General features: G+C 42.8%; 1 protein-coding gene across 1 annotated transcript; it reads right to left on the reverse strand.

The window, feature by feature from the left end:
- Positions 1–498: 498 nt before the first annotated feature.
- IL12RB2 (interleukin 12 receptor subunit beta 2) lies at positions 499–24,369 on the reverse strand. Its single transcript, XM_066624589.1, has 13 exons — positions 24,105–24,369; positions 23,265–23,379; positions 20,849–21,030; positions 19,342–19,484; positions 16,407–16,545; positions 13,600–13,679; positions 10,475–10,694; positions 8,473–8,670; positions 6,866–6,967; positions 5,619–5,753; positions 2,848–2,935; positions 1,922–2,021; positions 499–1,038 (listed from the first exon to the last, which is right to left on the reverse strand). Exons 1-13 carry the CDS (start codon positions 24,367–24,369, stop codon positions 499–501), a joined length of 2,307 nt encoding a protein of 768 aa, XP_066480686.1.
- Positions 24,370–25,745: the final 1,376 nt, after the last annotated feature.

The following is a 25,745-nucleotide window of genomic DNA, read 5'->3' on the forward strand; positions in this document are numbered from 1 at the left end:
TTAACCCTATGTAGAGCAATCGTAATGTAAAGGGGGTTGATTTTAGAGATACTGTATCCTCAAAACAATTCTCATTCTATGAGGTGCAAGCCTGAGTTCCAAGAGGTTGGGTCTTGCATTCACACCAAGGACATACAAAGTTGCCTCTTACTGAGTCAGTTCATGGATACATCTAGCTCAGTATTGACACTGACACTGATTCTTCAGGTCTTCTGACAATCTTTCTCAGCCCTCACTAGAGATGGTAGGTACTCTCATGGAACTACAGCTCCATTCCCACACATCTTTACAATCTACCAATCTCTGCATATGATTCCTTTCAGACATGAGACAACACAATGCGTCATAGCAATAAGGTTGGGAGCTGTAGATGTTTGCAATAGAAAATGAGAAAAATTCTTTTGTTGGGGGTAAGGAGAAGGAGGCTATGGTGATAGATTGTCCTAGTGAACTTCCTCATGCTAGTAAGTGTCTTCAGTAAGCTTCTAGCAAGTGTCTTCAGTAATCTGGGAAAGAATTACAGTCCATTCGTACAGCATCTAGTGTTAGTTTCCCCCCAAAAGAAAATGTTTGTGGGACAAAAGAAGTTCCTGGGAACCCAGAAAATGAACTGAATTCAGGTTCACCACCATCTTCATTGGTGTTCATAACTGTAGGTGAGTTCGCCAATGGCAAATAGTCTGTTTCATCTTCAAGAGTATTGGCAAGGTACTCTGAAAACATCTGACCTTGTGTGGTTTCTTCAGGTGCAACTTTCCTGTACAAGGAGGGCAGCTGTTGTGTATCAGTGTTGGTGTTGTACAATGTGCTGGTGACCAAGGGATTGTAGTCTGAGTCTTTCTCTGTGGTTCCCTCTTCCGGGGAACTGCTACCTGGTAGCCAGTTAGGGCTTTCTCCTTTCTCAGTGCTTTGAAAGAGCAGCACATCCTTGTAAACTTGAAACTTTTTAATGAAGACTTCCTCAATTTGTAGAGTTTCTGGCTCTTCAAAGGAGTGTAGGTGATTTAGGAAGGGGGTAGAATATAGGCTTGACTCATCCTTTAAAAGGGGGGAGGAACATTGGTTAATGGCAATTTGCAAATAAGCTTCTACCTTCCCTCCCACTTCCCAAGAATTACTTTCACAAAAAAGTATTATCCGTCCTTAACGTCATCTGCATGTACATGCCAGTTGCATGTTTTTGTAAGTCGTCCTCTAGGTATGTGCATCATTTGCAGTGAAACAGGTAGCAATTGGGGAGATGGCCACTTGGTTGTGTGATACTCTGTCCGTGGATTGGTTTGCCCCAGGGAGGCTTGCCTGGCATCTGCTATGTTATTTGGACACCAGGCAAAGACATTTTCATTATTTTCCCAGATCTTTTAGCCTTGGACAGATTTTTATAAAAATGCTGCCAGTGTTTCTGGTATGCATCGTGTGTTTGTTGTGCTGTTGGTTTAGATGTTGCTGCCTTGGGTAAACTTATATTGAAAGGGGGATTCAAATTTGTGAAATAAAAGCCAGTCCTTTGCCACAGCTCATCAGGAAGACATTAATTTTTTTTACATAGCACAGGGTTTCTTGTTACAAGTTTTAGTATGTTTTATTATTTCTGGTAAGCTTCTGAGCTGAGCAGGATGGGGGGGGTATACTAGTGCTAAATAGATAGTATGGAGGGGCTGCAAAAAAATAAGCCACAGCGGGAGATAGGGGGTTAATAGTTTGTCACTGCCATGGTTTTGAGCCCAATCATGACCTGTCCTTGTGCTGTTTTTACATGGGGGGGGGGGAGCTTCCATTGATAGGAAATAATTTAAGAGAAGGCAACCCTGCAAACATGGAGTGGCAACTATGCACATGTTCTTTGCTGTAACCACCCCTCCTCTGACCAGCTACTATAAAGGCACTAAGTGTTGCAGATGCTAAGCAGGGAGAAGCTTACCTTGACAGAGATGAATTCTTTAGCCCATGATGAGTTGGCTGGATCTGGAATAGCTTTACTGTACCACCCAGTTAGGAAAACAGACAGAATGGAGAAAACCCTAACAGGAAATGGGTCAAAACAACATATTTTTAAACATTCCAATTGTAATCTCAAAAGTTGGATCATGCAAAATCATTTCTGAAGTGAAATCATTTCAGCTAGCTTCCAGCACAAGTGCAACACAGTCCTGTGCAAGAGGAAAGAAATTGTCCCATTCCCCAAAAAGCCTCTCTTGTGAGTTGCTAGGTCTTTGGGGGTGGGGGTGGGGAATCCCCCCAAATGGGGTACAAGTACCTGGGAGCCTCTTCAGGAAAGGCTTTGTGGAGAAGGGAGCAAAGATATTTCCTGATAGTAACTTTCTTCCCTATACAGTAAGTCAACCCAGTATGTTTAGCTGTTGAGCTTTGGTAGGTTCACATGCAACATTTGCCTAGTAGTCTGATGGAATCTCTGCAGGCAAGAGTGAGGTGGCCTGCGTTTTGGTGCAGTAAGAGAGCAGCAGGTGTCAATTATTACTATTGGTGTTTTATCACCATAGAAATCATTTGGATTTTCTGCTTTGGGCACCAGCACAGAATTAACTATAATTGAGTCTGTTAGCTCCACAAAGTCAGATACTGAAATACCCAGATTGAATAAGTTGAGGACTTGCAAGGCAGGTCCACTTCCTCCTTTGGGGTTTTTGTTTTTAAGGCCAGATTAGACTATGCCAATAGGAGACCTGCTATGTAATGGAAGCAAAGTTTGAGCATTTCTGTAGAAATGCACATAATTTGCAAAGCTTGTTCTTCAGTGTGCAACATAGGATGTACCTTCATGTTATGTACCCTTCACTTGCCAAAGACATTTGAGATGATGATATTTTCTAGAGAAAATTCACTTACATTTGCCTAGCAGATGGCACAAGGCAGACACAGGCTAAGAGACCCAAAATAATGCAAATGGCTAAAACAGGAGCGAACTCATGTGATTCTGTAAATGCAAGAAATCAGTTATGGTAAAAAGTAAACATTAATATTCCACACACTGTAAGTTAAGTTTAGAAACGATTGTGTTATAAGTCAGACATCAGTGACACCATAATTAAAGATTGCTTACTAACTTTCCCACAGGTATGTCTACCACACACAAGGGTCCAGACAATATCTTACCTGTTTCACTGCAGTTCTGGCCACCCAGAACTGGAACCTGCCTTACTCAGACAGTAAAATCACCAGGGATACACACAATTATCCCCAAGGGCCCTTATTTACCCAACAAGGTTTACCTAAGGTACCAGACTAGGAAACCTGCTCCTACTGTACCCTGTACTTACCTTGTTGTATGAGGTCCACACCCTCATGCAGCAACTCCACTGCAGCAACTCCACTGCAGTAACCTCTGGTCAACCAGACAGACACTAGACAAACACTTAGACAAATACTTACCTGCTTGCACCACTCACACCAGTAGACATCATGTGCAATCAGGGGAGAAACCAACAAAACCTGTATCCTACGTCTTTTCCAATTTAAGTTGCTTGATTTTTGTTTTTGTTTTTCTCTTAACTGCTTAGCAGAGAACAACCAGAGTCCCATCTGGGTCGCCAACTGATAGATTTCTGGGACTTGGTCTCTGGGTCAAATGCTAAGCAGTCACAGACTCCTTTAAAAGTGTATAGAAAGTTTATTTACATGCTATTTACAGATTAGGAATAGATTAGGATGGATACAGGTTCAAAGTTACCCCATGGTGGATCATTGATTTCTCAGAGAACCACACCCAAAACTCCTTTGCTTGTACTCTGTCACAAACAACTGACCCATGTGATATTGCATGTCATTTCCCTCTCCTTATTTGGCATACTGGTGCATGGTTCCAGCCCTAACTGGGAAGTCTGTTAGCCATGTATGGAGAAGTTTCTGGCCTGCAACTTTGATTACATAAGACCCTGGAATTTTCCTTTTGGGAAAGCTATGATGCACATGTTTTTTTCTCTGCAGGTCATCTTGACATAATGACTTTTCCTATCCTGGTTTTAATAGGAAAACTAGTCACTACTTTGGCTCCTAATTTCGGGTGTTTTTCTTATCTGAGAGAAGTTAGGTTAACCCTTAAAATATCCATCAAGTGTAATCATTACAAGTAAATAGCTTTGGGGGTGGGGGCTGTCTCATTCATACACTTCTATGAAGTGGGAGTGCCTTCCCCTGATGATCAGCCTGATGATCAGGAAATTAGTAAGTGAGCCTAAATTTAGGCAAAGCAATTAAGATATCAATGCAGGCTGCTTCTTGCACAGTTGCTTGATTAAAAGGATTGTTTTTGAGCCAGGCTGCAGCCCCAGGAAACCAGTTTCTCCCAGACCTATCTTTAATGCTATACTGTATGTAAAAGAAGCCCCACTGAACATGTGCAGAATGCCTTTAGTTCAGGTAGCCCTAGTTGGCCTCCATACCTCTGGGCTTAGGAGGCTGATATTACAGATCTGTGGGCATGGCATATTGACACCATGCTTCTTAAGAAGTTAAACACTGTTAAACGATATGAAAGAATCCAACTATTTCAGCATATTTGAAAACTGCTTAATACTTGAAGAGTTTTAGGACTGACAGCTCATTCATGGGAGAAAATACAGTGCCCATCTGTGGGGAAAATAAGTATTGAGATGCATGTATCTCCATTCCTGACAGCAGATTCAAGAGGCATTGGGAGAGCAAAGATGATTATAAGCTTCTCACTACCTTGGTCCTCAGGAATTCCAACAACCATTCTGTTAATGTTTTTTCTGGACTGTGACAGGTCAGCAGGCAGGAACACAATTACCTGAAAATGGCTGCACTAACTAAATACATACAACCAGAAAGAAAATGCATACTGCTTTTAAAAAGGGGGAAAATGTGTATGTTTCCTACATAGGGGTGTCTGAAAATGGTTTTTTGCAGATTTTGTGATTTGAAAGGCAGAAAGTGGGTGTTATGTGCTTTTTATTCCATGTTCTCATTTTTATCAATTTTAAATTAATTTTAAAGTATACTAGGTAGGTGATACAGTGTCAGCAGATGCAACCACAGTATTTCTAACTGGAAAAGTAATCTATTTTATTTCTGGAAAATACCTTAAACACCAAAATGCAGCATTAGGTGTTTTTATTCAGATAAATACAAAATATGTTTTGTGTTAACAAACAAAAACTACTTATAACTACTATAATACTATGTAACAAAACTTGAACAATTTTGTGTTTATCTGAACGTTTTGATGTTTCTTTAATGTTGCAAGATTTAAAAAACGCAACTATTTTTGGTATAGCATCAATAGTTACGCTACCTCAAAATCTTTGCAGTTGTATAATATGATGTGTATTGCAATGCATTTAGGAAATAGGATTAATAATACAAGATTGAAGATAACAAGTTTTGATGATACAAAAGATCCAAGGTTACTGATGGAATCAGTACCTGTGAATTGTATAAGACATAAAAAATTCAACAAACAATTTTTGTCTTATGCTGTAAGTTTCTATATTCAGGAATCAGTTTTTGATCTTACTGAAACTGCTCCTTGCATTCACCAACTGAAATCTGAAATAAAACTTCTGGTGTACAAAACCCATGTAAAGTAACCTTCTGTTGATATTTATCCAAATTCCTTGGACACACAGTATCATAATTACTTTTTATGTAAATAACTTCTTTATTTCCTGGAGGGCTCTCTCCAGCCGTAGTGGAAGCAGTCATCCATAAGTCATATGCAGCACTGGGTTGTATATTTTTCACTGAAAATGACTGTGGGGCATCTTCAGGGATGTCTGGAAAGGAAAGCAAGAGCGTTACTGGTTCTTTTTGGAGGTTAATATCGACCACAAGGTGGTATCAAGGCACAAGTGTTTCTTCTAAGCCACACAACTTTCACTCCACAGTTGGAATATGTGTCATAATTTGGATTGTTAGTTCAATTCTGAATTACCTCCCATGCTGGACTTTTCAACTGAAACTCAGCCATCATGTTGTTTTCCTTTATTTGCCATCCTTCCTGCCTTCCCACATTCCAAATCCACTTGATTTGTCAGAATTTGAGTGGGATTTTTTAAATAGCAGAGACATTTGTAACCATGTGGATAGTGGACATAACCTTGTAGAACATTTACATATGATGTGTGAACTGCCTAGTGAGTTCTGACAGTTTATTACCATGTCAGTCAATGAATCTGATTAGCTGCTGCTAACTTAGTTTCATTCTTAAAACAGTGAATTCAACTAGTTTAGAATAGTTACTATACTATGTAGAACATACTAAACTGATGCTCAAGCCAGACAAGACTGAGTTTTTGATGGTGGGTAGGTCCAGTCTTATGGTGTAGCAAGACCAAAATTGCCTTGAGGATATGGACACGTTCTTTTTCTCCCACCTACACAATAGGCAAATATTTTTGCTCCTGTTTGCCATGCAAAAAATTGTTGAAGGGGGGGGTTTAAAGAGGGTGAAAGTTTCACCATAAAGGAGGCCTCTGACTTTCGGAAGCTTTAGACCTGAATTTCAGCTTTCGAGCACCTAGATTTTATAAAAAGATACATTGCAGAAATCAGTTCTTTCCCACATCTTAAGACAGTTGTGTTCCCATTTTTCATAGTCCAATACAGTTCAGAGATGGGTCCTAAATTTTAGCAAGAGGTACTTACCATACACTTTAGGGACAACCGTTGCTCCTGTAACAGTTTGCTCCTGTAAGTATATCTTATAGCTAATAATGCAGCCTCTTTGCAAATCTTCTGGAATTTCTCCCCAAGAGACCAGAATGCTCCCTTTGTTTACTGTTAGATTAATCTGAGGTCCAATTAATGGTGCTGCAAAACATGACATTGTTTTAAGAAAACTGAAGTAGCTCATTATGTTGAGTGTCAAAGCATCCATCACTCTTACCTCTTGCTGACGCGTCTCCTGTAGTCAAAGCTGCTTTTCCTGCTCTATTCCGATAAAGTCCAAACACCCTGATAAGATAGCACATGTTGGGCTCTAGGTTCTCTAGAAATGGAAGAATGACCTTTGAAATGAAATTGACCAAAATGTCTCTAATATAGAACTAGTACTAGATCAGGCTAGGTAAAGACAAATGTTTCCTTCCTAAAGTTGTAGGAATTTTTCAGACAAGCTGTTTACAAAGATCTTTGTGTTGTAGAAAGCATGAGACAATCAAATGAGATAGTCAATGCTTGATATTTATGTTGTATTAGATTTGGCATAGATAAAGAAAAAACCTGATTTTAGAGTTCCACATTATCCAAATTCTATACCATTTGTGTTTTTCCTAATTTTAGTTGCCAAATATGAAAGTTTCATGGAAGGAAAACAGTGTGCAGAGCAGAGCCTGGGAGCCAAGGAAGCCACATACAATGTCCTTCTAATGCAGGGGTCTCCAAACTTTACAGCCAGAGGGCCACATCAAATATCTGGCATATCAAGGACCAGAAAAATTTTTAATATGAAATTTAAATAAATACATTAAAGATGAAACTTAGATGAATGAATAAATGAACGGGCTCAAATTTCCAGGATTTCTCCAAGCACCAATAGAAATAAAGCACACACTTACGTGGACTTTTATTCCCCCATCTTCCAAGCAGCTTACTTAAATATACAAGAATAAATATCTCAGAACCAGTACATCACACGAAACACTCAAAGCATGTTCTGAGAGCCGGGGTTGCCTCCCTGACCCCCAGAAAGTCTTCTTAAGCCTTCAGAGAGCACAAAAAATTACTTACAGTTTTTCAGGAAAATCAGGAAGTGATGTTTTTAGGCTCCCAGAACACCCTCCAGACATGACTGGGCGTGTTCAGTCAAGTGGGTCAAAGGCTTGCAGGGGGCCAGAGGCTGGCTGTGGACCAGAGAGGCTTGCAGCAGGCAGCATCTGGCCCCCAAGCTACGGTTTGGAGACTTCTGTTCTAACCAATGGGTTTATATGCATTTCTGCATGTTTCCAGATCATGCGGACTAGAAACATTACTTTAATACTGCAAGCAGAAAGCTACATCTGTGGAGCTAAATTTCATACTGAGTTTTGGAAGCATGGTTTCACAGATTTCTAGAGTCTTCTGCTCATAAATCTGAGAAAGCCTTCGCGCGCGCATGCGCGCGCGTGTTCTCACCTTTTCCCGCTGCATCCTATCTCCCCACTCCACTCCTGAAAGTCCTACACAGGCTGCTTGAATCTGCATCAATGATTTTGCTGGTGCAAATCCAAGTAGACCCATCAGGTCTGTAGGGGCCTGACACAGGGTAAGGGATCCAATGTTTCATTACCCTGAGGAGACATCTGGCTGGTTTGTTAGCCCTGCAGGATACAGCGGAGGCCAGTCCAGGCCACTGAAACATGGGGCGAGTGAGCAGCATATGTTTGGGCTGTTTGAATGCTAGAGAAAATGTGGTATAATAGCTGGTCCTTTAATAATAGTGGCTGATCCTTTACTAAAGGCACATCATATGCACTAATAATGCCTATACCTGTTTTTGCCTGTGATTATACTTACCTATTTTGGCTGTAAGCTTGGATTCAGGAACTTTGAGCCAGTCAGCATGTGTTTTCAAGTTACTGCCTTGATGGAACTTGGCCCATTCCACTACATATCCGCTGATAAACTGAGAACGTGCAAGAGGTGCTTCCCATGCAACAAAGATGGTGCCATTTCCCATTGACGTAGCTGAGAGATTGTAAGGAGGTGGCACATCTATGGGTTGAGGGGAAAAAAAGATCTGAGTCATAAAGAAATTCTACTTTACAGTGAGAGGTCACCCAAGAGAGGAAATTGAAGCAAGGCAGATGGAAAATTAGCAACTGAAGATGGAGTAAGATTTGCAATTCCAACATATAGCTGTAAATAATCAAAAGCGATAATGCAAGTGAAACAAAATAAAATTAATGTGATCCCAAAAGTATTATTATGCTAACCATGATTAAACTCCATTGAAATTAATGCATCTTATTATAGCCCACTCCTAACTTTGCTTTATGATGGGAAAGGTTCTGCTGTCGTAAACAGCCATATGGTGGGGAGCACAGTGTGCTACCTTTCTGGAACCACCATGCCACGGTCAGATTGTAGCAGACAGTGGTTGGTGTCAGAAGCCTGATGCCACAGCCAGCTCCATATAACACTGCAGGTAAGCCGGTGCAGGGGAGGGGAGTGGATGGTGGGAGTAATGAAGCAGGGAGGGGAGGAACAGGGAAGCGTCTGGTTGGGGAGTGGTGAGCATGAGGCAGAATGGGGAGGGGTGTATCCTGGTGGCATCAGTGTATGCCAGCATCCTATTCCCATTCTTTCTTACACCCCGCAGCAAAATGGCTGGCGTAGATCTGAGGAGATTCACTGGGGCAATGGAGACTTGCCCTAAGGTTATTTTTTTTGGGGGGGGGGGCATAAGCACTCTTGCTACTACTTTTTTTTTGGGGGGGGGAGGTGGATTGCCAAGTAGTATGGCCTCAAACAGCCTAATATGTATAGAATATTTAAAATAACAAGAGGCACCCAAAACTTGCCTGCACCTGGGGTGTTGCACCAAATGCGGTCTCCCCTTACCTGGAGATATCCTAGCCTCTGTTCCTCCCACTCCTTGCACTGGGCAAAGAGGGGATAGAGTAGAAGAGGAAATGTAGTGGAGAGGAGAATCAATCAATTCAGGGGTGAGAGAGGAAAAGGAGAAGCAGTGGATGCAAGGGGATGGCTGCCCAGCCAACTGCCTCAGCCAATATCATGGATGAGTCCAAAATGAGTGTTGTACAAATACATTCTTAGCAGATCATGCAAAACCTGTCAACAGAGTATGTAGGAAACGTTGGGAAAGAAACTTGTGATCTCAATCTAAGCAGTGCGAACCAAGGCTGGCTGAATTATAGAAGCACTGCAGCCACATCCTTTCATAGCACAATGTTGACCTGTGAAAATGGAAGCTGAAAACTCAGGCAACCTCAGCTTGGCTCTGGTGCTGCAATATACAGGTTGAGTCTCCTTATTCACAAGAGTTCCATTCCCAGAGCTCACGTGGATGGCAAAAATTGCATTAAAGCAAATCCATTTGAAATGTCCCTTTTGTTAGGCAATTTAAAAATAGCCTCACTTGCCTTTGTGATATAAGACAGTCATTAGGCTGACAATCCATCAGTCTGTCTCTCTCCAGGCACTTAGAAAGGCTTCACTCTGAGCCAGCAACCTCTCTCTTCACCCAGAGCTGGGAAAGAATGCAAAGTGATTATCTTCCTTTCATGTGCTCTGGAGGAAGAGAGGAGTCACTTGCCTTGGAGTAAAGCTGTTCTAAGTGCCTGGAGAGAGAATGATTGATGGATTGTCAGCTGGCTACCCTCTCTTGCATTAACAAGGCTATTGTTAATTGACTTTTTCCCTTTAAATTAAAGGACCCTTCTCATTGCTTTGAGATAAAACCACAGGTGAGAAATCCATGGAAAACTAGGTTATACCTGTATAAGAAATAAACATTTGAGACTCTTATTGTTCCTATGGGACAGAAGTATCTTACCTGAACTTCCGAGCTCAGTAGTGAAGATTGTCAGTGGGGAGGCTCCCCTTGCGTTGTAAGAATTAAGTATAATTTTATAGGCTCTTTTAGGGGTGACTTTTGAGAAAATGGTCTCTGTTGGAGAAATTGTTTCTGCTGCTCTCTGATGTTTCTGAGTTAGGGACTGAAATGTCACTGTATAATAGTTGCTTTTCCTTCTTGTTTCTGACAGGCTCACAGTCTATAAAGAAATATTAGTTACTCATTCCATTGTCCCATCACAAATCAATTGAAAGGTTGTGTTCAACCGATTGCTCATTTAGCTAAACTACAAAGACAGATTACCAATGGCTGTATTTTAAAAAGAATTTCTAGTACACACTAGACCAGGGGCGTCCAAACGTTTTGGCAGGAGGGCCACATCCTCTCTCTGACACTGCGTCGGGGGCTGGGAAAAAGTTAATTTACATTTCAAGCTTGAATAAATTTACATAAATGAATACATTACAGATGGAACTTATATGAATGAATGATGGTCTTGCAATAGTTCGCGGCCTATAAAATGCCGTGCACAAAGCAGGGCTGGCCTTTCCTTTGCTACCACTGCTGCGTTACAGGCATGAAACAGCAAGCAGTGGAGGGAGCCCTCATCCCACAGCTCGCATGAGAGGTTGAACTGTTGGCCATCACACTGAGAGCAGTTGTGTTGGGCCAGCACAGGCTCCAGCAAGTCTCCAGAGGGCCAGAGCTCATTGGAGACTGGGGGCTCCCAGTGGGCCGGATTGGAAGTCCTCGTGGGCCGCAAGTGGCCCCAGGGCTGGGGTTTGGGCACCCCTGCTCTAAACAGAGCAACATTTTTCAACTTTTTTAATCTCAAGGCACACTGACAAGGTACTAAAATTGTCAAGGCACACCATCAGGTTTTTGACAATTCACAAGGCACACCATGCTGCCAGTGGGGGACTCACATCCCCACTGGCCCTACTAATAAATGACCTTCCACCAAATTCCTGTGGCACACCTGTGGACCACTCATGGCACACCAGTGTTCCAAGGCACACTGGTTGAAAATGGCTGCTCTAGAGTATTAATTGTTGCAGTGGTTGAATCACATTTGTCCTCCCTACCTCTCATAAGTCAAGCTAAGAGAAACTAACCTTTTCAAGGTCTCTTGGTTACCACTGTGATTTTGGTGGGGACAGGACCTGCGCCTCCCTGTCCAGAATCCAGCATGCTCTGTAGAGTGCCTTCGTATTAATTCCACATTTTGAAAAATCACATTTTTTTTGCTCTCTCCAAAACACTCTGCTAAATAGTCTTTATTATATACATAATGATTATTTTATATATAATAATTTAATGTATTATATTTATAATATTTATATTGATGGTGTGTGTGTGTGTGTGTGTGTGTGTGTGTACACAATTTATTATTATTCTGGGCAACTGAATCAATAAGACTCAATTTGTCATCAGTTGCAGTAAAAAGGACAAATGTGTTCTTCCTTCAAATGCTCTTAATTGCATATATTGCTGCAGTTCGGTGAGCGTTCAAGTTCAAGGAATCAGTTATGGGTGGGCGAGGAGCAGCCAACTCCACGTAAGAGCTGGCTTGTGTAGAAGGGGAAATATCATCTTTATGGGACCAATCAAAGCAAAGCTATTGAAAAGCAATGGAAAACTCAGCTATTGCTTTTGTCCAACTTTATCACTGAGCCAGGAACATGCAGTACTTTCTGCCTGCTTTGCCAGGTTCATGCAAACATTGGTGAAAGTAAAACAAGACCAGGACATACAAAATAACACTCACATTATTCATCTGAAGTTTTTCAAGGTGTTTTTTTTTAACAGTTTTTAACTCACATACTGTGGAACAAAACAGCTGCTTTTGCTGAACTGCTCCAAGGGTTGTGAACTGGAATTGCGGAAGATATTGTGAGGAGATAGGATGTGGTGTCAGCAGTGGCCTTTGCTCTGGTGAATCTGGGGGACACAGCATTAAGGCCTGGGATTTTAGCAGAGGGTGTGCTGCACAGCTGCAGCAATAAGGTCTTCAGGGTTATAAGGAGCACCTGATGAAGGGAGAGTTTGTGGGTTGTAGTTAGAGGAGACTTTCTGTCTAACTGACCTGTTAACTCACGGACTGACTCACTGCTCTGCTTATTGGACTGATTCTGGCTAACTGACTCACTGGCTGTTGACTCACGGAGTGACCCACAACTCTGCTAAGGAACCAACGGACTGGTGTATAACTTACTGGACTTTTGGACGGATTAACTGGCGCACTGACTAACGGACTAATCAGACTGCTGAGTGGTGGAGAGCTGAGGTGGTGTTGAAAGGACTGCTGCTTGGAGAACTGGGAGGAGGGACCCTGCAGACTTACAGGCAAGCCACCTACTGGTCTCCTTCCTGCTGCGGTAGGGGCACAAGTAGTTTTTGCAGCCTGCTAAATCTAGCCGTGGTTAAGCTGGGGGGAACCAATTAGTTTAAAGTGGGCATAAGATCTTTAGGCAAAGCTCAGAACAAGGGATTTGGTAGAACAGGCTGCAAGAGGGGAAATTAAAATCTACCACTGCAATCCACTGATGCATTTTAAAGGGTTCCTGTATCCCAACCAGGTATGGAAAACTTGGAGGAGACCAAGGATAGCAAGACTTACGTCTGCAAGGCCTTATTTTCTTCTGACTATTACTTATGAGGATGTGCTTTTAGTATGAATACCACAGGAGCAAAGAACATCAAGGGTGTACTGTGTGTGTTTCAACTGAAATAATTTTGCATGTACTTGAAACCTCCCTCTCTCCCACTAAAGATAAAAGTAGTACAGAACATTCTGATCTATACATGACAGGGCTGATGCAAGGAACACAAGTGGGGGCATTTGTTCAAAGTGGTCTTATTGTGGTGTTCTGGCAGGAGATAAAACTCATTTTCTTGCTTGTTCAGTTCCCATTGAGCACTTCATTAAATTTGTCCTAGTCCCTGAAGACTGGACAACTTGAATGAAATAGAATTTTTCCAAAATATATAGGTGTTCTCCCCCTATTCTTTTAATCAAAGAAGCTGTATTTTCTATTAACACTTCTGGTACACACGTACATGTGCATTCTTTCCAATCTGCTTAGGTGAACAGAAATGCTTACCTTCCAAAAAAGAGTAATATTCTGCAGTTCGGGAGATATGTCCTCCTTCAAGTACCAGACATCAACTGGACTACATGGCACTAGGTTAAAAAATAAGGTAATGTTATTACATTGTTATTGGTTGCCCTTTGGGGAAAAAAGTAGGATATAAATAAATATTTTGGTATTGAAGAACATGTAGAAAACAAATGTCAATAGAAAAAGAATTGATAGTATTGTACAATGAGAAAGATCCCCACTTGGGGAAGGAGTAGATAGCAAGCTACATAGCAGGGTGGCAAGTTATCAAAACCCTTCTGTTTTGCCTGGGACCACCTGGCTCAGACCACCTGGACAGACAAAAGAAAATATTTCTTTACTCAGCGTGTGGTCGGTCAGTGGAACTCCTTGCTGTAGGATGTGGTGACGGCATCTGGCCTGGATGCCTTTAAAAGGGGATTGGACAAGTTTCTGGAGGAAGAATCCATTATGGGTTACAAGCCATGATGTGTATGTGCAACCTCCTGATTTTAGAAATGAGCTATGTCAGAATGTCAGTGCAAGGGAGGGCACCAGGATGCAGGTCTCTTGTTATCTGGTTTGCTCCCTGGGACATTTGGTGGGCCACTGTGAGATACAGGAAGCTGGACTAGATGGGCCTATGTCCTGATCCAGTGGGGCTGTTCTTATGTTCTTATGGTTGGCCAAATGAGAATTGAGCCCATAACTTTCCAGACAATTGTTTTTCCAGATGATCTTCTCATATGATCACTGGCAGAGCAGGCAAAATAAAAATGGTACTTCTTGAGTAGCAGTTGCAATCTTGAGTAGCAATTACAATTGTTATCTCATTAACGGTAATAGCTCATCTACAATTTTAAAAAAGTAATGAGTTAATATTGAGGGAGGGGATGTTCCAGTGGTGAAAAAGCCAACCCTCTTCCATTTCTAATTTTATATCATGACTGAAATATTAACATTTTTATGTATTGCCATAAAATGCCAGATATCATAGGAACTCTTAGGAGTGAGGGGGTGGAATTCACACCTAGAATCTCTTCTATCAATCAGTGTTTCATACAGCAACGAATGCTGTGAATAGTGGTCAACTATGAGAACTGCCACTCATAGTAAGATTCTTGATATAGAGATAAACCCACAATTGCATAGAAAACCAAAGGGTGATAAATTGTGATGTTACACTAACAGATCTTAGAAAAAGCTTGAATCTTACAGAGGAAATAAAAACTTTGTGGCATGATTCTGTGGATTGGTTTCGTTTCAAGAAAATTTAAACAACGTTACAGAAGAGTTAAAGTTTTGAGTTTCTACTTTTAACACTTCTCAGAATGGCAAAAACTTTCAGTGGCCTTGTCTTTGTGTTTACAGAATCCGTTGTTCTCCTTTACAAGCTGTGAATAAGCTTAGCTTTTTGGATTATGCAACAATAAGGAAGGTTTTGTGCAGAGAAATACGTTCAGATTTCTAAAATACTATAATTATGTTATTGCACTCTTTTAGATCCTTGTCCATCATTAACTGCACACTCCCAAGTTTGATTTTCATCAGAATGCTATCTCACTCATGACATGTAAAGAATTCTTTCACATAGCTGAAGCTTGTCCAGAGATGCTGCTGCATTAAGGCCAAGTCTATGTCACACACATTCCTTATGCATGCTGCAAGATAGGGGTCAAGTTGTACAGTTGCTCCAACCTTGGGCAGGGTTATCAGTCCCACACAGCACTCCAAAAGAGTCTGTCTTGATACTTGGTTATTGACAAGTAAGAGTGTGAAAGCAAAAATCAATTCCAGTTCTGTTCTAGCTTTGTGAAAGTTGATGTGCACAAGAAACAAAAAGTGTACTGTACAAGAACAAATTGTTTTTCCAAGATCAACCAGATTCTGCGCTTGGAGGGATGCGGATTCCATAAGTTTAGATTTTGCAAGCTAAACAGTATTATGTAGGAAGCTGTCTTGTGCCAAGTCGGCTCAGTGATCCATCTAGCTCTGTGTTGTCAACAGTGACTGGTAGCAAGTCTTTAGAGTTTTGCACAGGAGTTTTTCTCTACCCTATTTGGAGATGCCAAAGACTGAGCCTTGGACATGTTGCTTATAAAGCTTTTCTGCTGAGCTATAGCCCCTGCTAGCAGATGCCCTTCTTCTACTTTTTCATTCCATATAAGTATTTCAAGTATCTGATCATCATAATCTGATGTTATAACTATTTCTTGCCCTTTACTATTAATTGCACATGCGCCAAAGCTCACTAGTCCAGAAATGTACGCACACAATTATATATTGGGGAACATTCTTTGTTAAGAAACCAGCCCTTGAATGCTGCACGCTACTTGTGTGAATTGGAGCCCCACCTTCTCAAGGTGTAGCTGCTGGCTTATGATGACTGTTGCAGATACGTATGCCGTGATCATATGATGGTTGTGAATTCATTCTAGTTATGTTGCAGGTGTTTAGTTAAACTCATGGGGCTGCCCATTGGGTTCCACATTAGAAAGAGCTCACTATGCTCACCAGGTGTCACATGAGCAGTGGAATGTACATCTCTACCACTGCACTTTATGATCTTCCTCGCTAGTTTGGGGCAACTATATTTACATTGTGTGGGATAAACAAATATCTCATCTTGGTTTTATGCTTTAGTGTTTCATCTCCAGATTTATGAATAAATTTTGTACTTCTCATTGAATACCTATGAGCATATGGTCTGGCTGCAAGCTTGAATGGGTTACCCATGGTTGATTCCTATACAGATACAAAACAAAAAATGAGGCATATGCTGAAATTAATTCAAATGCTTATTTCATCACCTGCTTCTATTTGATATGACACACTCCAGTCACTCCATAATCCTCTGTTGGGAAGGAACTTGCTGGAAACCTGGAATTCATATTCTGAATCTTGCTTCAAGCCCCATAGAACATGTCTTCTAGAAGTTATATTTTCAAGCTTTAATGAAAAGAAATAAAACCGCACTGAAGAAAATGGAAAAATATTGATAGTCATTGGCTGTGGTTATTCCATGCAGAGGAAAGTATGCACTGCACATGCTAAGAGGAGTTGTCAAGTAGTCTTGACAAAACGGCTAATATTATGATGCCGTTGTACAAATCGATGGTAAGGCCACACCTGGAGTATTGTGTCCAGTTCTGGTCTCCACATCTCAAAAAAGACATAGTGGAAATGGAAAAGGTGCAAAAGAGAGTGACTAAGATGATTACAAGGCGGGGGCACCTTCCTTATGAGGAAAGGCTATGGCATTTGGGCCTCTTCAGCCTAGAAAAGAGGCGCCTGAGTGGGCACATGATTGAGACATACAAAATTATGCAGGGGATGGGCAGAGTGGATAGAGAGATGCTCTTTGCACTCTCACATAACACCAGAACCAGGATACATCCACTAAAGTTGAGTGTTGGGACAGTTAGAACAGACAAAAGAAAATATTTCTTTACTCAGCCTGTGGTCGGTCTGTGGAACTCCTTGCCACAGGATGTGGTGATGGTGTCTGGCCTGGATACCTTTAAAAGGGGATTGGACAAGTTTCTGGAGGAAAAATCCATTACGGGTTACAAGCCGTGATGTGCATGTGCGACCTCCTGTTTTTAGAAATGGGCTATGTCAGAATGCCAGATGCAAGGGAGGGCACCAGAATGAGGTTATCTGGTGTGCTCCCTGGGGCATTTGGTGGGCCGCTGTAAGATACAGGAAGCTGGACTAGATGTGCCTATGGCCTGATCCAGTGGGGCTGTTCTTATGTTCTTATGTGCTTGCAGGTGTCATTATGTGCCCCAAATGTGCACTGCATGGAAGATATATTGCCTTCTAAAATAAAAGCTTGGCCCCAAATCAGAGAAACATATTTTTGTGGCACTAGTGTTGCAGAACCCTATTACAACATACCTAATCTTGTTACTCTCTGTACGCTAGAGGCGCATGGTATTTCTAATACCAGCTTATTGTATTGCCATCTTGTTCTTCCTCCCAGAAGCTTGAAGAAGCATTTCTCTCTCTTATTTTATTCTCACAACTGTATGTGGAGGGAATTGGAACCTATGCCTGCCTGGTCCAGCTCCAAAGACCTCATCACAAAACTACACTGGCTGCTTCCAGCTTCATCAGCTATATGCAGTTCATGCTTGTTCCTCTGCAATTAACATGCCAGATCCAGACCCAGTTAAAGCTTGGCAGCTGCTGGCTAAAACAGCACAAAGTCTTGCTGTCTTCTGTACATGCACTGCCATGCACACCAGCAGTGGCAGTTGGAGAAAGGGGAGGAAAAACTGATGCTACACTTACCACCTCATCCACCTGACTGTTTAGGAAAGCAGCCAGGTCGGGTAGGAGGGTGAGGCTGGGCAAAGCAATCCAGAGCCTTCTCCCCACTCACTGACCTTGAGCTCTGGCACCCAGTGGCGACACTAGGATTCGCGTCACCCGGTGCGGGAGGCCTGCGCATCACCACATGCAGTGAGCGGGGCCACGCCCCAGGTGGTGGGCATGGTGATGTGCCATCGCCCCGCCCCCACTGGTTTTTTGGCTGTCCCATAGTGGTCAATGGAGCTTACTTTGTAGTCTGCCTGCAATAACAACCCCCCAAGAAGAATCAATTTCCAGCCTCCCAGTGCCCAGTTTAAAGTTTAAATTTCAGGCATATCCATATAAAGACCCACCTGGCTTTGCAAGTGCAAAATAGAAAACTTTCCCCTTACCATTCAAGCTTCTTTTTTTGTCCTTTTTAGTGTGTGTGTGTGTGTGGGGGGGGGGCTGCCTTCTGGAACATATGTTGAGCTTCAGTTCCATCGGATTGGGACCATTCTGGTGTCCTCCCATTTCCCTTTGCCTGGCCTGACCACCAGCCAAGGCTTCTCTGCCTACTCATGAGTAAACATGACCGTAGGCTGCTTTGCTTTCCATAGGGCTGGGAGGGAGGAACCTTCTTCTCCCTTTTGTGGTTTTGGGGGCTGCATTCATTGGATCAGGAACATTCTGACGTCCTTGGATTCCTCTCAGCCTGCCCTGAGTTCTCTCAGTACTTGCCTGGACTAAGGCAAGTTCGCAAGTAAACACGGCCATGTGGCTTTGTTTCGGGCTCAATAGATGCAGCTGGGAGGGAGGCAGGGACCTCCTCCCTTTTGTGTTTTTGGAGGCTGCATTCATTGGATCAGGACCATTCTGGTGTCATTGGATTCTTCTCAGTCTGCCCTTTCCGACAGACTATGGCCAGTATGCCTACTTGCGAGTAAACATGCGATATGGCTCACTTTCACTTTCCACAGGGCTCCATGCATTTTCCTTTCCTGTTTTTTGGCCATAACTTTTGAAGGAAAGGAGCTATTTCAATTCTGTTTTTTGCATTGCACTCTGCTGGACATTCCACATCCAAAGGAGTATGGTATGATAGGGTAGTTCTGAAAGCCGCAAAATTAGCGCGTCCTCCCCTGGGCGTGTCACCTGGTGTGGCCTGCACCCCCTAGCAACGCCATTGTGTGGCACCACCTCCTTCCTCTGTGCCATCCTGTTTGAAATAAACAGAGTGAGCAGAGCATTCTGGAAGCCCCATTCCAGTTGAAACAGGATAGCATGGAGGAAGAAGTGGGCTCCCTCTGCATGGGATGCTTAAAATGGCCTTATAAAAGGAGGGAAAATCAGAAATTTATTTCCACCAATAAGTAACACATAGCATTTAAATATAGTACGAAATTAGTTATGTGCAGATATGAAAGAATATATATCTTTAAAAATTACCACTGTCCAGGCATTACTGCCAATTGGTTGGTATCTTAATCTAAAATGTTCCGTCTCTTGTTGATCTTGCCACGAAACAGTGCAGTTTGTTGCATCAAAGTCATCACATTTCACGGAGATATTCACTGGAGAATGAGGTTTCACTGATGGTGGTGATCCAAAATACATTAAATTAAAACACAAATGTTAATACTTCTGAAATTGCTAGTGGTGGTAAACAGAAACTGTAGCTGATTCTTATTCATTCCTAGACTGAGTTGTGCAGGCAGAATTTTGTTCACCTATCTGCTAGACTGGAAACTGCATATTGCAGACAATACAAGGTGACTGGTGGAAACATTGTGCTATTCCAACAATGGGATCTGGAGTGGGGACTGTGTGCGCGTACAGTGTGATCGGATCATTACAGGTGTGTATGAACAGCACACTGGTGTCATGACCATCTCTAAACGGGGGCAGCCCCTAAAGCTGTTATGAAGGTATTAAGATGCTGTCCATGTGATGGTGGGCAGTGAGAATGGGCTGGCAAGCCTCACTCCCACACCAACATGCTCCGAAAGCTGTACTCTCTCCACCGGGGTCAGCATTCTGAATCACAAGGAGGTTTAGCGCAGGCAAATGTTCTTAATGGGGGAGCCCACTGGTGTGGACGTGGGGCTTTCCAGCACAGTCATGATCCCCTCATCTTGCTGACAGCTTCCACACAATTCAAATATCCGCATCAGACTCAGATGGTCTTGATTCTTCACTGCCTTTTCTTACTTTCTATTCCAAACATCTCTTTGCTGACTTCATTTCATACCCGTGTGGGTGGACAGATGACTTACAAATCTTAAAAATAAACAGCACTCCCCACCCTCGTGTCTGATACGGAAAGAGACAAGCTTGTGGTTTCTCACCATAGCATGAGAGGGGACCATTTCACCCCATTGCAATAGACTATGTGACTGCAAATGTTTCAAAAGCAGATGGGAGCAGAACCCATCCAATTGCAGCCTGAGCCCATGGCAAAGTCCTCCCATAATCAATTCACATAGATAAAGTTGAGATTTGAGGGAAAATAAAAAAAACCCATCTCACTTTCTGTTCAGATTACAAACCTATAATTGTAGTTATTGCAAGATTAACTACTCAACAATTATCTGAACCAAGAACATCACAGTAAATCTGTACAGTCTTTTACTCTCATTTCAGAACAGCGGGCCTCTATACACCATACCAGATGCTCTCCCTGCTATTTCCCACTCAACCCTCCAAGTTTCAGAAGTAACTTTTGATATGCCAGGAGTGGCAGGGGGATAGGAGTTGGCTCTTTCAAAAATATCAGAAAGGCCTTCAGATTAACTTTTTTTTTTTTAAAACATCACTCCCCACTAAGCAGGGGGAGTTTGACTGGTGGGGAGTAGGAAGACAAGAGAATGCCATTCAAGTGAACAATGACCTTGAAAGCAATTGGGATGCCAGATTAAGAAGATGAACTTGATTGAAATAAAACCCCAAATTTTACCTATGTCCATTAGTGTGAACTGAATTGGTTGGGAAGATGCGTTCCCCAGGTCATTGCTGGCAAGAACCACAGCTGTGTAAGTGGATTCATAATCCAGGCGCACTCTGAGATCCACAGAGCCACACATGGCATTATTTCCCGTTTCCACAAACATGCCAGTCGTGATTCCATTTGTTTGGAGCCTGCAACAGAAAGACAAACCTGGATGAAAACTTTGAAATCACCTGAGGGGTTTTTAATTCAAAAGGAAATACCTCTGTTTCTGCAGATTTCACTTGACTGAGGTGATGCGACTATCACAGTATTCTATTATTATGTTCAGTATTGCTCAATCTATGAGCACTTGACAGCGCTGGGGTAAAACCTTTTTTAAAAATAACTAAACATGATAAAACGCTAGTGACAATCCCAGGCAACCTTTCTTAAATGGAGGCAAAAAGGGTTTCATCTTCACTTGGCCTCCCATCCAGAGAAGAAGGCTTGCACATGCAGAAGTGAGAGGGTGAGTTTCTTGCATACAGAAACCCAAATGGACTCCTGACTTGGTATAATACAGTACACAAGATGGCACACAAATTTTTAAGTACCTCATTGTGCAATTTCTTCCACATGTGGCTGCACAACTGGGTGTGCAACAGCACAAAATGCCACCTTTTTCCTGCATGTACTTTTTAGGATACATTCTTCAATGCTTTTTACTTGAGAAAATATGAGATACGTTTTCAAAATTAAGGAAAACATGGCAATTTTTTTTTCTGGCAAGTAGATTTTTCTCCTACAAGGCTTTAGAGTTATTGTTGCAATTGATTGTGTCTTTCACCTTGAGTAACCCATTATGAAAATTAATTGGAGATGCAATACCAGGCAAGGGACATTGTAGATAAAATGCCAAGAAAGTATTTGTGGAGGATAAATAAAAGGTCTTGATTGTTCTGACTTGCTTGAGTAATTGCAGTATGGGAATCATTCCGAATGGGTCTTCTTGGATCTACTCCAGTCACTTTGCTGATGCAGAACCAAGTAGAAAAAGGGAGAGGGAAGAGGAGAAGGAACTGGGTTAAGATCCTATTCTTCACTCATTCCTCCCCCTCCCCATTCCCCTGCCCGACCCCTGCGCCAGCTTACCTGAACTCTTGCGGTAGGTGGCTGCAGCAATGGGCTACTGATACCACCACTGTTTGTGATAGCGGTTCTAGAGCATGCTCTTACAGTAACATTGTGCTTGATTCTAAATGACCTTAAAATGACCACTTTGTACTTATGTGACTTGTTTCATACCCTGAGCCAGTGCTTCCCAAACTTTTTAGCACCATGACCCACTTCCAGTCCATAAAGATCTCTGCTTCCTTTCCTTCTCCCTTGCCACCTCCCCACTTTCATGCTCTGTCCTCCTTTGTTGTCTATCGAGGTGGGGGGAAGACCAGCAACTCTGGTAGGGCGATGGAGTGGAAGAGGAAGTGTGGAGGGAAGATATGCTCTACCTCAGGGGTGCCCAAACCCTGGCCCTGGGGCCACTTGTGGCCCTCAAGGCTTCTCAATGGGGCCCTCAGGAAGCCCCCAGTCTCGAATGAGCCTCTGGCCCTCTGGAGATTTGTTGGAGCCCGCACTGGCCCAACACAACTGCTGTCAGCATGAGGGCTACTGTTTGACCTCTTGCGTGAGCTGTGGGATGAGGGCTTCCTCCACTGCTTACTGTTTCACGTCTGTGATGCAGTAGTGGCAGCAAAGGAAAGGCCAGTCTTGCTTTGTGCAAGGCCTTTTAAAGGCCTTGAGCTATTGCAAGACCTTCATTCATTCATATACGTTAATCTTTAATATATTCATTTAAGTAAACTTGTGTAAATTTATTCAAATTTTAAATGTAAATTAATTTTTTTCCCCTTTTCTGACACAGTGTCAGAGAGATGATGTGGCCCTCCTGCCAAAAAGTTTGGACACCCCTGCTCTAGCTCACCACTCTCCCTTCTTCCCCACTTCCTCTTCTAGTCCATTGCTGCCTTCTTTTTCCAAACCAAGGATGAGGAGAAGTAAGAGCAGTGGGTAAGGCTGAATGGAGGGAAATGGGTGCTGTATGCTGAAATGCTATCTGAGGCAACCACCTTTGAACATGAATCAGAAACATCAACGTAGTAAACCTTAAGGGTAAAATGACTATTGTGCATTGCGATAGGATAGGATATTCGGACCTTATGAAACAAGAAGTCAATCTGAAGAGCCAAAGACTGATAGCAGGAAGTTGAATGCCTCTTTTAAAATCCTTGATGAGTTCTAGAATTTGAGTCAGAGCTGATTCAAATTACAGTGAGTCTACTTAAGGTGGGACGGGAGTACATAAGAGCAGGGTGACAGTTCTATAGTAAGAACCTCGTAGGTAAGTCTAGTTAGGTGTGAACAAGTAGGAGTACATTTCACTTACTGTAAGATGTAGTCAGTAGCTACATAAGTGTATCTTCCTTTCTCCCAGGTACAATGAGTAGTTCCATCTTTTCCATACTGAAGGCAGACTGTATTGTTTGGCTGGTCTGGAGGAACTTAAAAGAGGCAGCTGGTCAGGATTTGAGGTCTGCCCAGTTTAAGCTGTAACCAGGTACAGTGTGTCTGGTTACATTATGCCTGAAAAGAGTTACTGAAATGGGTGGAAAGTGCTACATTATGCTGATTTGCAATCTTATGCTATTCAGTACTTTGGTATAGGTAATACTATTAAATAATAAAATATCAGAAAAACTGGATAAACTCCTTTGCAATTTTTACTTTTTACATAGGTCTAAATGGGGGGAGAGGAAGGCCTGTGCACTACAGCAGTCAAGGGCAGAGTTTGCTAGGAGGTGGTCCTGGGAAGGATGTAGCTTAAATCTCTTCCAACCTAAATGGGACTCGGGACAGCTTGACATTGACTGGATTGTGCTCATGGTGCAATCCAGAATCTCTCTGCACCAGCCCCACTGAAATGAATCGATGTTTTGCCAAATTACAGGGATCACCTTGGCATACGATGCAAGTGATACACATTCCTTGTCTCTTGCAAGGGTTTGATAGGAATGGCACATTCGTATCAGTTCACCCACAAGATGCTGGGAAAGATGAAAGCATATGAGGGCAACATGGTACCACTTGGTCTAGTCTAGTAAAATAACTCACATTTCATACCGGTGCAATAAACCCATCCCTGAATACCCCACCCCACCACTGCCATTTCATGTGATGCACTCTAAAAACTCATCCACTCTGTTTACACCAAATAGCATCTTCTTACTTCCAACATAGATGTAAATGCCACAAACGATCAGTTCCTGCCTTCCAATCCTTCCTGAACAGCGACATTCAAACTTCTGTTGCCCGAACTTGCTCAGTAATGTGCGAGTACTGGCCAAATGGCCATAGCTGCAATGTATTCCTGAGTTGTTGTGTGAGATGAATATCTTAGGTTGTGAGCCACAGGGGCTGCCATTCCTTAGCCAGCAGGAGAGAGTAACGTCAGATCCATGCAACACTTGCCTGGTAGTGGCGCTAGCTTTCATGCTTCCACTATAATGCAGATAGAAAACAAACATGGTGTATCCTGCAATTTTGTACAGAATAAATCAGCTTTGAATAGCACTATTAATTTGCTGTCCTGTCCCAGTAAAAATGGCTCTGCAAATTTCCCTCATGTGCTACCAAGGGAAGTGCCTTGGTAAATGCTCACCTTCCCTGTTATCCCAGGCATTCTAATCCTTACAGTTCTATCCTAAAGCTAAATCTCATTTTGGTTTTTGTGTTTCCCTAAAGTTAAATCCTGTGCCTGCTTCTTGTCTCTTTATTCCCAACTGCCTATTCCCCCCCCATGCCCTGCCCTGTCCAATGTGCATTTGGCATTTTCAGCCATTGTCAGGAGTTATGCTCAAGCCAGAAGGCAGGGAAGCTCCAACCCTACACAGCCTGCCATAAGGAGGTCACCTGTCCATGCACTACCAGGTCACACAGGATTGCCAGATCCACAGTTGGCAGGGTTGCTGAGCCCACTTTGTTGGGGAAAAGGAAAGGGGCAGTTCCTCTTGGCATATTGCTACCATGGAAGATGAGCCACGACTGTCCATATTTTCCTTTTAAAATTATTAGAGGCACAAAAACTTTGTTCTGGGCTTAGCCTGCAGACTTAGTGTTGGGTAAATGTTACTTGGTTACTGGTGCCTAGAAGTAGGTGCCTACCCTAGAAGTAGGTATACAAATGACACAACTTGTGCTGGTTCAATGCAAATATCTGGATTTCTCAGTGCTTTTATTCAGATTAAGGGCATAATCTTAACTTGCCCTGGAGTAGACAGGCCAGTAGGCCTGCGCTGCATCCAGCACAAGTTTGGAGCCGGAAGAGGTACAACCTGAGGCAAGGGGAAAACTTTCCCCTTGCCCTGTGTCACACTGCACTGGCCCCAATGGGTTCACTTGAATCTATGCCACCTCAGGAGGTGGCGCAGATCCAAGTAGAATGGAGCAACCAGAGGCTGCTCTTTGCCACCCAGGAACGGGGTCAGGATCTGGCATAACCGGCCTCTGCTGCCCGCCCGCTCGCCCGCTCTTGGAAATGCCTACTGCCCGCCCTCCCACCCTCAGAATGCCTCCTCTCTAACCTCCCCATGCCCTCCCCGTCCCTTTCGTTCGCTGAACTCAGCCAACACTAACCTGGATCTGGCATGGGGAGGCCAGCACAACTCATTGCACTGGCCTCCCCGATGCTAAAGTTGACCCAAATGTGCCTTACGGCATGTTTGCAACACCCCCAAGTCAGCACAAGTAACTTGTGCTGGCCTAACCCAGGGGTTAGGATTGCACTGCACTTCATTTGGTCATGTAGCAGGCCTAAAAATGACAGAGATTTTTTTTTGTCCTTACAGAGTTCCTATGCCTTCGACATGGA

Source organism: Tiliqua scincoides, chromosome 4, assembly GCF_035046505.1.
Source record: "Tiliqua scincoides isolate rTilSci1 chromosome 4, rTilSci1.hap2, whole genome shotgun sequence".
Lineage (NCBI taxonomy): Eukaryota > Metazoa > Chordata > Lepidosauria > Squamata > Scincidae > Tiliqua > Tiliqua scincoides.